We start from the raw sequence: 12,125 nt of genomic DNA on the forward strand, positions 1-12,125 counted from the left end.
CAGTTGCTCTATGAGGAATGCAGTTAGCGGACAGCCTTCAAATGCTTTGCTTTCAGGATCTGTTCAAGTCTTGACTTCACTAAATGGTGTTGAGAAAACTGAACAGCCATATGCAAAAGAATGTAACTGGACCACTGACTTAGACCATAAACAAAAATTAACTCAGAAAGGATTAACAACTTGAAGGTAAGGTCTGAAACCATAAAACTCTTAGAAGAAAGCATATACAGTAAGGTCCTTGACATCAGTCTGAGCAAAAATATTTTGAATTTGGCACTAATAGCAAAGACAACAAAAGTAAAAATAAGCAAGTGGGACTACATCAAGCTAAAGCACTTCTGTACACCAAAGAAAACCATCAACAAAATGTAAAGGCAACACACGGAATGGGAAAAGATATTTGAAATCATATATCTGATAAAAGAGTTAATGTCCAAAACATATAAAGAACTCATACACCTCAAAGCAAAAAAAAAAAAAATCTGATTTTAAAGTAGGCAGAGAAACTGAAGGGACATATTTTCAAAGAAGACACAAATGGCCAAACATATATGAAAGGGTGCTCAACATCACTCATCCTCAGGGAAATGTAAATTAAAACCATAATGCAATGTTACCTCACACCTATTAGAATGGCTGTCATCAAAAACACAAGAGATAAATGTTGGCAAAGATGTGAAGAAAGGGGAACTCTACTGCACTGGTTCTGGAATGTAAGTTGGTCTAGTCACTGTGGAAAAGAGTATGGAGATTTCTCAAAAAATTAATAATAGAACTACCATATGATCCAGTATTTCTACTGCTAGGTATAAATCTGAAGGAAATGAAATCTGTATTTCAAAGAGATAACTGCACTCCCATGTTTATTACTGCATTATTTATTATCACCAAGACATGGAAACGACCTAAGTGTCCATTGACAGATGAATGGATGAAAAAAATGTGGTGTATTTTTACAATGGAATATTAGTCAGCCATAGAAGAAAAGGAAATCCTTTCATTTGCAATAGCATGTGTGATCCTTGAGGCATTATGATAAGTGAAATAAGACACAGAACAAATTGGTGGTTTGATAAAGGTGGGGGAGGGCATGGGGAAGGGGAGAAATGGGTGAAGGTGATCAAAAGGTACAAACTTCCAGTTATAAAATAAGCAATGCCTGGGGATGTAATGTAAAACATAGTGGCTATATAATAATTATTGTATTTAATGATTACAGTTAGTAACACTGCATTGTATATTTAAAAGTTAAGAGAATAGATCTTATAAGTTCTCATCACAAGAAAAAGAATTTTAACTGTGTGGTGATGGATGTTAACTAGACATATTGTAATGATGTTTCAGAATATATAAATATATAAAATCATTATTTACTCCTGAAACTAATATGTTCTATGTCAATTATATCTCAATTAAAAAATTTTTAATTAAAAAAAAATGTAAGGCTTGAGCCAAGCCCATGTTCTTTCCAGGCAGCCCCCACATGATGAAGTCCAGACACCACCCATTTCTGCCCACTAAAGGACTCCTCTGATGAGCTACCTCAAATATCACTTTTGGGTTAGCCAATACTTTGTCAATTCTACATTGCAATTTTAGACTCCCTCTACCCAATTCTGTTTCCTTCTCCCTTTTTCTTTAAAAAATGTCAGATCTGCATCAAGGTCTGAAGATTTACCAGACCCAATACTTCTTCATCCACCTTAAATTTTCACAAGCCTTATCTCCCAATAAATATCTTATATTCCTAATTCCTCTTTACTCTAAACTTCCTGCAGGATCTGAACTCATACATCCTCATAGCATTTATTATAATTTGCAATGTTATGTTTCTATGTTTCTGGGTTTGTATATTATCTCTATCACATTGCAGTCTTCTTGGTAGTATTTTTCACTGAACGGTCCTGCTCTCATAAAGCCTGGATAACCTCCCTGTTGACTCCATCCTCATCCTTCCTCTAGGCCCAGACAAGGCAGTAGTGGTTGTATAACTATCTTATGAGGTGGATCGCCCCCTGTGCCCTGGCTCAGTGGAAACTTTCTGTCCAGCAGAGGTCTCAGGATCGCGGATGAGGAGCAATAAAGTAACCCAGACACTGTATTTTGTCTGGGAGGAGGAAAGATGGCAAATCTCTCTAGTGGAGAAGAGCCACGAACTCTCTTTCCCCATGACTTTTATTGAGAAAGGCATGTATGGGAGTGTAAATCACCAATCAGCTTCAAACACTTGGATTACTATCAACACCTACTGATTATAGATAACAACGCAAGGAACACAGTGAACATTCTTGTTCAGGGTCCAGTGAACGTTCTGGTGTCAGATGACTACCAGGTGCAGGATTTCATGTGTTTTCCAGATTTCTCAATATTGCATTTTGTTTATAGCTAACAGTAAGATAAGAGAAGCAGAGCAAGCTTCAGAGCATAATGTACATTCTTTAAATCTAATTCCCACGGGAACCCTCTGAGTGGGCTTTTGGATCATGTCTGCCTCGGGCCTTCCTGGTCTTTGGTCAAGTCTTATAGGCCTCTGAGAAGGGTCTAGTTTGCAGCTGGGCTATAGTTCCCAATACCACACAAAGAAGTCCCCCACAATCTTTCTAGGCCTCTTTATCTCCTCATCACAGTTCGTAATCCACAAACTATTTTATCCAGTTTTTCTTGGAAAACCATTAGTTATCTTCATGTAAATTCCTGTTGCTGTTCACCCTAGGACATGCTATATACTAGTTACTTCTCACATGAGAAATGGCTAATTTTTTAAAAGTCTATAAATCTGAGTGATTGCACTTAATATTTCAAGGTACCTATTTTGGCTTAATGTGTGAGCCACGGCTAGCTCCATCATCAGGCATAGAAACGTCTAATACCTCTACTTCAGATACTTTGGAGTATGAATTCCATCTCTTCAAAGTCTTTCTATTCCACAAAGTGTATTTTACATATGTCACTTAACATATTTTAAGTCTGGCTTTTGCCACAAATTTGGTGTAAATACATGTCCTGCCATTTCCTCATTATGCTGCACAGGAAGAAACTTCATTTTATCTCTGTGTATTTTCTTCCCCCTCCAACTCCACCCCAACTGGTCTTTTTTCCTCACTTGCATTCATTTGCATACTTTAAATTTATATTTTGGATTCTGAACATTTGGTGTGCACAAGACTTCGTGGATACATGATTTAGAAAGGGGGATTGATACATGACCCTCAAATGTTGAGTAATTTTCACAGATGAGATGTGGAATAAACTCCTGTCCCAAATGCAGGGGGAGAGGTGTGTGTTAGGGATTAAGAGGCCAGTGACTCTCAAACCAGTAGGAGATAATTAACAGATGAATCATGGAAAAGGGTCGAGGAAATGACATTCTGCAGCTTCTCACACATACATCTGAGATCAAAAGGAGGAAGACTGTCATCACCAAACACAGAGAAATGGGAAGATGTAGCTAGATAACTTTGCAAATAAATATAACTAGGTTGCCCTTAGTTAATCACACCATGAGTTAAGTAGTTAATCATGTTAGATTGTGAACCCGAATTAACCAGTGATGGAGAAACAGGGGAGGAGACGGGAGGGGAGCTAATCGGGTCAGTAGAAAACCAGTGTACTTTGTCTGCTTTGCGCACGCATGCCCCCGGCTGGCTGTGTGCCCGACTCTGCAGACTGGTGAATAAATGCCTCGCTTTGCTGCTGGAGTTCTGTGTCCCAGTGTTTTATGGTGGGCGTTTCTCACAGGGGGTGTAGGGCAGAGTTCATGGAGAGGAGACTCGGAACTGGAACTGGAAAGGGTTTACTGCTGAAAACCCTTGTTATCCCTCTAGCTCTTCCTTCCCCACGCGCCAGACTGAAACAAGGCACTCTGTAAAACGCTTCCAACCAGCAACCGAATGTCGCTGGGGTGCTGAAACAAGGATACACCACACTTGGCGGTGGTCAGCCAGGGAACAGCATCACTGACTCCGTCTAGGTGCCACTGTCACAAACTGCATTGCAATTCAAGGGTCTAAAAACGCCACACTTCCTGAGGGAATAGCTCAAACTAAACAGCCCAATGCGAGTATAAATTTGTATTCAGTCCGTTATCCCCTCAAAAACAAAATGTTCTTTCTGGGTCTCAAATATCTGACGGCCTGAGAAAACTACGAGCTCTATCAAACATATTCAGCAGGCCGTTTACCTAAGTGCCAAAAGCGAGCACACCACTAAGGAAGGCGATAACCGCGAAGGCCCAAACTCTAAAATCCGGAGCCGAAGGCGACGTCTGACGTAGCCCTGCTGACGTAGGCCGCCCTGCCGCAGAGCATAACGGGAGGAACGGCGGAGCGCCACAGCGGGCGCGCTGTGAGAATACGGACCTAACCTTGCGGACGACTGAAGGGGCGCTGTCGGTAGCCGTGGTAACGACTTTTGGGGGAAACTGCATTGCCTACACTGCGCAGGGACCGCCCCCAGTTTTCGTGAATCCGCGTGAGACGCACGGTGACGCAGTTCCTGAGCGCGCCGGTGCTGGCTCGGCTGAAGGGCGGGCTCTTCAAATTTGAATCTTGTACTGGTGTGGGGATTAAGGAAGTCTTGGGTGCGGTTTGGGGCCGACGTGGGCCGGAGGCGCGACCCCTGGGTCCCTGGCCTCCCATCCACCCGAAACCGAGCCGGGACTGCCGCCGTCTCTCCCTGCCAGACCCTTCACTTCAGGTACGGCCTCCGCTCCCCTCCCTCGCCTCCTGCCGCCGGGCTCCGCTGGCGCTGCGGGTCCCAGCATTCTAGGTCCTCGCGGGCCTTTGTATATTTCTGGCTCTGGCAGTAGTTTCACAACTACTCACTCATTCGTTTTTGTGCATTAGTCGCGTGCCTACTGCAGTTATCAAGAAAGAAGCCCACTTTCGTTCAGATTCGTTTTGATGAAGAGCGCTCTAGGACTTTGTTCTAAAATTACTTCTGGGGGGAAAGAAAACCTTTACTTGAGAATGATTACCAAGTAGGAAAATTGTGTCCATCGCTGACCAGTTTTCCACCATGGAACCCAAGATCTCCAGCGCTAGGAAAACAATTGAGCCATCCAGCTTATGTTTTCTTCTAATTAAACTACATATTGGTTGCAAACATTTTCAGATGTTAAAACTTATTCGAAGATGGAAGGCCCCTTCATCTTGCTCTTCAAAGATAAATATTATTTACAGTTTGGTACACTTCCAGATTTTTCCCGTGTGTGTGTGTGTGTGGTAGTTACCATAATGCGATTGTATGTTCTGTTCTGCTTTTTTATTTAATATATCCTAGCTGTTTTCTGTTATTACATATATATGTTCTTATTGAATACATAGAATTCAGTTGTATGGATGTAGCAGAATTTAGTCCCGTATTGGACATTTAGATTGTTTCTAGTTTCTTCCGCACTCTGGTGAACGTCCTCATATAGATAGAGCCTGTTTAAAAACTTGGGCTTTGAAGTCAGGTAGTGTTAGTTCCAGTTCTTAACTCATTGTCAGGGGGACTTTGGGTAGGTCGTTTAACCACCCCGTGCCTTAGTTTCTCACCTTCATGGAGTTCCTTGATCAAGGGCATGCACACCTGTATTTTGAAATTAAGTTTTACCAATCTGGTAAGCATAAGAAGTCTTACTGTTTTAATTTGCATGTCTTCATTTATTAGTAAAATGGAATATCGTTTCACTTATTGGCCTTTGGATTCTTTCTGTGAATTGCCTTCATCAATGTCCTTGTCCATTTTCTGTATTGATCATTTTTTTTAATTGACTCATTTGGTCTCTTTGATTGTTACATATTTTAGTCCTTTGTATATCAGGTACTACTTTGGGGGAGGGGGTTCAATTTTACCATTTACCGGTTAATTTATAAGTCCTCTCATTTTTCCGAATTCCACCTCCCAGTTTTGGTTAGTGTGCTTCAGTGTTTTTCACCCATTCCATTATAATAATAATTAGTAGTAGTGCTACCACTACAGTAAATTCTTAGGAAATTTTTCATGTCTATTTCGGGAAGAAGGGTGATACTTATATTCAGTAGCATGTTTATGATAACAGTTGTTTAACCTTATTTCTATATTTACATTTACTCTGAATGCTCATAGCTAGCCTGTTTATGTAATGGTTTTCCCATGCCTGAATTTTTATTTTGAATAAATAACAATTTTTTCCTAGTACATCAACATTTGTCAGTTTCCAGAATAAATTATAAGTATTAGATTTCCCAAATAGCTTTAAGTGGTTAATGAAAGCACAAGCATACCATTTTAGAATTCACCAACTCTTCCCCAGTACAAAAAGAAGCTAATGATTTTTTTGTTAGAGTGACCTCTGTTGGGTCAGGTATGCTTGGCCTTAAGGACACTGTTCTTTCCTTAACTCGAAGAATGCCAATTACTGATTCCCCATTGTCTAAGGTTTCTCAGTGTCATTGGAGTCTGAGCAGCATAATTTGTTTTCTTTGTTTTGCCGGTCTTTTAACTAGGAGAAGAATGGGGCTTCAGGTGTTTCTTGATGGCCTCTACTCAGTGGTGTTTTTTGGGTTTTGTTTGTTTGTTTGTTTGTTTTGTCTATTCCACAAAACCTCTGTGGTCAGAGAAAATCCTAGGTGATATTTTTCCCCTCTATATTCTTTGTTCCATCAGCCACAGTGAAACCATTGTCAACTATTGACAACTTTTTTAGTTTCTGTTGAGTTGCTATTTGCCATATAATGGGAAAGAGAGGCTCCCTAGAAGGACTCAGTCTTCCTTGTGGGAGTGGAATTTGAAGATCTTTAAAATCTTGACTACTCATCTCTCCATCCTACTACGTGGTTAAATTGAGAGGGAAGAGATTGGGCAACATGAAAGGCAATATGAGCTGATCTTGGAACCTTTCAATTTGACCATAATTATCTGCCTTTAGGTGAAAACAGTTATGAGTGTCTCCTACACAATCGGCTTGTTTTTAGTTATGCTAGTTAATTTGCAATATTTCCTGTTGAGCATTTCACTAGGTTCTGAGGAATTGAGATTGTGTAAACCTGCACACACTGCCTTTTTTCATGCAGTTGTCCCAGTATATTCATTTTTGGTTATGAGAATTTAAAGTAAACAGCTAGTGAGTATTTTAACTCCTGGCACATAATTTCTATAATATCACTAGCACATTTTCATATAATTACATGTTTAATGCATATTTGCTGAATTAACAGTCTGTGGACGAATTCAATGTTTTTTGTGTTACAGGGCTAGACTCCCAAGATACCTTTCTTTGTCAGCTCCTGTTATTGAGAAATATTTTCTTCTCTTTTCCTCCTATAAACTATTGGGTAAAATAGATTGTATGTAAATTTTTAACTTACATATTTATTTCTAAGAAGACTGGGGATTATTTAACTAAAAAACTGAATGGCTTTTCCAGCTTTTATTAAGATATATGATTGTATCTGCTGCCTTAAAATTTTAAGTGCCCAAAGGAAAAAAACCATATTTGTGAAACTTAATTTTTTATAACCTAATATACTGCCAAACACAGATGTCATTTAATGCTTTTTGATGCTAATATTAGCTCGGAACATTCCAGACTTGAGGTTCAAGTAAATTTCAGAAACAGACATTCAGAAGTCAATTCTTAGAGATATTGAGTAGATGTTTTAGTGAATGCTACTTTTTTGTTTAAAGATTAAACTGTTCACCTATTGAAAAATAACAAATTGAGCCCTGGCTGGTGTGGCTGAGTGGATTGAGTGCCTGCCAGCAAACCGAAAGGTTGCTGGTTCAATTTCCCGATCAGGGCACATGCCTGCATTGTGGGCCAGGTCCCTGGTTGGGGCGTGCAAAGAGGCAACTAATCGGTTGATGCTTCACTCGCACATCTATGTTTCTTTCCCTCTCTTTCTCCTTCCCCCTTCTCTAAAAATAAATAGATAGATAATTTAAAATATATAATGTGATGGAATTTAACATAAACATAAAACCTTAATCTGACTTGTGAGCTGTAGATTACCCAGTGTTATTATGAACCAGTTAAATCTTTTAATTAGTATAATGTTGTTATGGGAAGCAAATAAACTTAACTTTTTCTGCACCAAAGCATGATAAAGGTTGATTTCACATTGAATTGCAGGTTCTGCTGGTCCCCTGCTGAAGATCTGTCCTGAAAATTGTGTTTTAATAAATTTTCTGATAGAGGAAATTCTGTTTATCAAGATGATTACAACACCTTTGAAACATCCAGGAATTCACTTGTCCTCAGAGACATCTTCTCAAAGGAGAAATATGCCCATTCATGCAGTCTTTTTTGATAGCATTCCTTCAGGCACACTTACTCCTGTAAAAGATTTGCTGAAATATCAGAATTCCTTTTTAAAATTAAATGACCATAAAAAGAAACAAGTCTTAGAAATGACCGTTTTTAAAGATAAAAATGTATTTCAATCTACCATGCTAGCAGAGCCTAACACTTCCAATAGTCCTCTTAATATCAGTGCTATAAAGCCTAACAGGGATGTATTAAAAACTGAGGCAAACTATGAATCACCAAGAAAAGTATTTCAAAGAATGAAAGAAAAAGTACTGCGTAACAAGCAAGAACAAACATCAAGAAACAGTAATTGGTTGGAACTACCAAAAAGTGAAAGTAACAACCTTTTCACACCTAACGGAGCTGAGAAAAGAGTATTACAGCATACCTACCTCTGTGAAGAAAAGGAAAACAACAGATCATTTCTATCAGAAAACAGCTCATTAAAAGGTTAGTTATATTATGTGTTGGTTAAAAACCTTTGATGTGTTATTTATTGTATCCAGCATTATTTTATATACTCAGTATACAGCAATGAACAAAGTGAGTAAAAATCCCTGCCCTCATGTAGCTAACTCACATTCAGGTGGTGAGGGACAGATACAGTAAGTGATTTTATGGTACAGTAGAAGAGAAGTGCTATGGAAATAAAAAGCAGAGTAAGGATGATGGGGATAGTTAGAGAAGGTTGTAATTTTCAGTGGGGTGGTCAGGGTATGCTTCAGAGAAGTTGGCATTTGAGCTGAAAAATTGAAGAAGGTGATAGATACTGATAGGTATCTTGGGGAATGGGGGAGGATGACCCAGACAGGTAACAGCTGGTACAAATGCCCTGGAATTTCTATATTATTTCAGGATCATGTCTCACAAATTCAAGGACTAGCTAGGAGATTAGTGTTTCATGGAGTAAGTGTACAGAGCTGGGTAGGTGGGGACAAATAAGGGGGTCAGATAATTGAAGGCCTCATAAGTTAATTGTAAGAATTTGGGCTTTTACTGTGAGCAAAATACAGAAGGTTTTGAGTAGAGAAATGACAGGACCTGAGTTACATTTTAAAAATATCATTCTGACTGTTAATTTGAAATAGTTACTGCAGTAATCCAGGTGAGAGATGGTTTTGGCTTAGGTCAGGTGACAGCAGTGAAGATAAGTAGACATGGTTGAATTCTGGATATATTTTAATAGAAAAGCGAATCACATTAGCCCACAGATGGGGTATGGAATGTTAGATATAAAGGATGACTCCAGGTGGTGGGTTTTTTTATTTGTTTGCTTTGGTTTTTATTACGCAAGCAACTGGAAGGGTGTAGTGATTAAATTGAAATGGTGCAGACTGAAAGAGGAGTGAGATTGGGATCTGTTATTTTTGTCATATGAATTTTGATATGTCTGTTAAAAATTGAAGTGTAGATGTGAATTAGGCTGTTGAAAAAATATTAGTTGGAATTTAGGGAAGTAGTCCAGGTGAGAAAAATGTATTTGGGAATCATTAACACCTAAATGGTCTTTAAAGCTATGAGACAAGATATGGGATCATCAAGGAGTAACTGTAGAAAGAGAAAACATTGAAGAATGAGTCCTGAGGCACCCCCAAATTTAGAAGTTAGAATACAGGACTTACAATAGTGAAGGCCACTTAGAAGATGAGGCGTGATACTTTGGAAGCCAAAAGAACAAAATACTTTCTTGAAGAGTCATTAGTTGTGTCTAATGCTAATCGGTCAGGTAAGATGAAGGCTGAAATTTGACCATTGAATTTAAGAGCATGGAGGTTATTGGTGACTTTCATGAAAGCAGTTGGTTGAGTGATAGAAGCAAAATGTGATAGAAGATTCAAGAGAATGTGAGGACAGAAATTGACAGTGGTGAATATAGACAACTTTTTTGAAGAAAGCTAAGAAATATGGGAATTATGCTTTTAAAAGATTTTATTGTTGTTTTTAATAATTGGTGAAATAACATTTCTGTGTGCTCTTGGGAATGATCCAGTAGGGAAGGAAAAACTGAGGTTGAAAGTCTGATACCTTTGAGTAGCTGAAAGGGAATAAAATCTAAAAGTGGAGATTTGTTCTTAGCTAGGAACATGAACAGATCATAAATTAAACAAGAAAGTAGGCAGTGTTGTATGACTTCCGAAATAATCTGAACTAGGAAATAAAGTCATCAGCTGAGAATGAATATAGGAATCAGGTATTTAAATTTGAATAGTGTAGGAGAGAGGAAGAGTGAATGGTCTAGGCTTAAATTTGATTTCCTGGGCAACATTAAGGACCTCCTCGAGATTTGTGGGCATGAATTTAAATGAGACCAATCAGTATGGTTGTGAGTTTTCCTCTCGCCCTGTTAGCTGCTTAGGTGCTGGTGGGAAATAAGCAGAGAGTTGGATTTTATCAGGATTGTAATTTTGCCAAGTAGGATAAAGTGAGAAAAAGACACAGTAGTTGAGGTTGTGTGTACAAGGTGGTGACCACAATTGGCCATGAAATGTTTAGTCAAGGAAAAGAGGACCTGAAGGAAATTAGTGTTAGGTCAAGCGAGAGTGAGAGGAGAAACAACAGGGGAACAGGCCATGAGTTTAAAAAGGATGGATTTGGTCAGCTGCCACAGGTGGGCTGAGACCCTGAGGCGTGGGCTGTGAACAAAAGAAAGGCAGGGGTTTTTAAAGGGGATAAGGGGGGAGGGAGTTGAAAGGACTCTTTGTAGATAGCTTTGGGGGAGTTGGCTCAAAGAACAGAGGCTTTCTAAAACAGAAAAGTTAGTAAATTCTTGCTGGTAAGCTAAGACATCTTTGAAGGACACAGGCCTTTCCAGCAGGCTGAGGTATCTTAGAAGGATGCAGGGAGTTACTAACATCAGCAGTTACTGAGGGGATAGCAGATTTAATGGAGCTTGCTAAAATTATACCAGAATTCCAGGAACCCAGGTCTCATGCCTAAGAATAAGGAAGTGTGAAGAAGTGCTCATCTTGTTGGGATACTATGTGTATCTTAGAGACTGATACAGAAAGATAGAAAGTGGTCAGAAACGGGACCCTTGAGAGATTCTAGTGAGTTGCAGTAATTAAGAGATATTTTACATGTGATACTTCATTTAATCCTTTCAGCAAATGCTATGGTAGATGTTCATTGAATAGTCTAGGAAATAGAGCTTACAAAGATGTTTTATCTGCCCTATGTCTCACAGATTAAGTGATAGGCTGAGAATGAAATACAGGTATCTATTAGAATGCCAATGGCTTTAATTACTACACAATATATTGTTGGGTGCATTATTGTATTTCAAAGACTGATATATTTTGACATAAAAAGCAGAGCTTTCTAGAGGAGTGTAGGCTGGAGTTGGGAGAGTACACAAAGTAATCTGTATCTCATACAGCCTGGGAGAAATGGGAGAAGCAAATGAAATAATGCACATTAAATCTCACTTTATATGTAAAATGGAATTAGAGGAAGAAATAACATATTGCTTAGAGAATCTGATGACTCTTTCCCCAGAGAAGGCACATATATACAAACATAAATGTTATATGTACTTTCAGAGATCTTTTAGAGAATCTCAAATAAATGACACAGGTTATACAGCATGTTGTTATGTTTGATTGAGTTACCTACTTGTCTTACTGCATTGCCCTGCCATTTCTGTAGAACAAATGAAAGAAATAGAAATTTATCCTTTTATGACACGTCATTGTAATAAAATCTTTATATTAATATTTCAAAGGCTAAAAAAGCATAGTTATTAAAGCATAATCTCTCCCATTTTGTCAAGTATGATATTTTATTTTATTAAGTATATTTTATTGATTATGCTGTTAGAATTGTCCCAATTTTTACGCCTTTGCCCCCCTCCACC

At 38.7% G+C, this 12,125-nt stretch overlaps 1 protein-coding gene and 1 pseudogene across 1 annotated transcript in view; one reads left to right on the plus strand and one right to left on the minus strand.

Moving 5' to 3' along the window:
- LOC150015786 (60 kDa heat shock protein, mitochondrial-like) overlaps window positions 1–4,637 on the minus strand; it is a 28,525-nt pseudogene extending 23,888 nt beyond the window's left edge.
- The window catches only part of MIS18BP1 (MIS18 binding protein 1), a 66,203-nt gene continuing 58,464 nt past the window's right edge, over window positions 4,387–12,125 (plus strand). The window contains exons 1-2 of the mRNA XM_090270101.1: window positions 4,387–4,695; window positions 8,096–8,722. Coding sequence (XP_090126227.1) covers window positions 8,179–8,722 — 544 coding nt within the window. The 5' untranslated portion in view covers window positions 4,387–4,695; window positions 8,096–8,178. The remainder of the gene's footprint in view (window positions 4,696–8,095; window positions 8,723–12,125) is intronic.

The sequence above is a fragment of the Furipterus horrens genome, unplaced genomic scaffold (assembly GCF_987537825.1).
Source record: "Furipterus horrens unplaced genomic scaffold, mFurHor1.1.pri manual_scaffold_3, whole genome shotgun sequence".
Taxonomy (NCBI): domain Eukaryota; kingdom Metazoa; phylum Chordata; class Mammalia; order Chiroptera; family Furipteridae; genus Furipterus; species Furipterus horrens.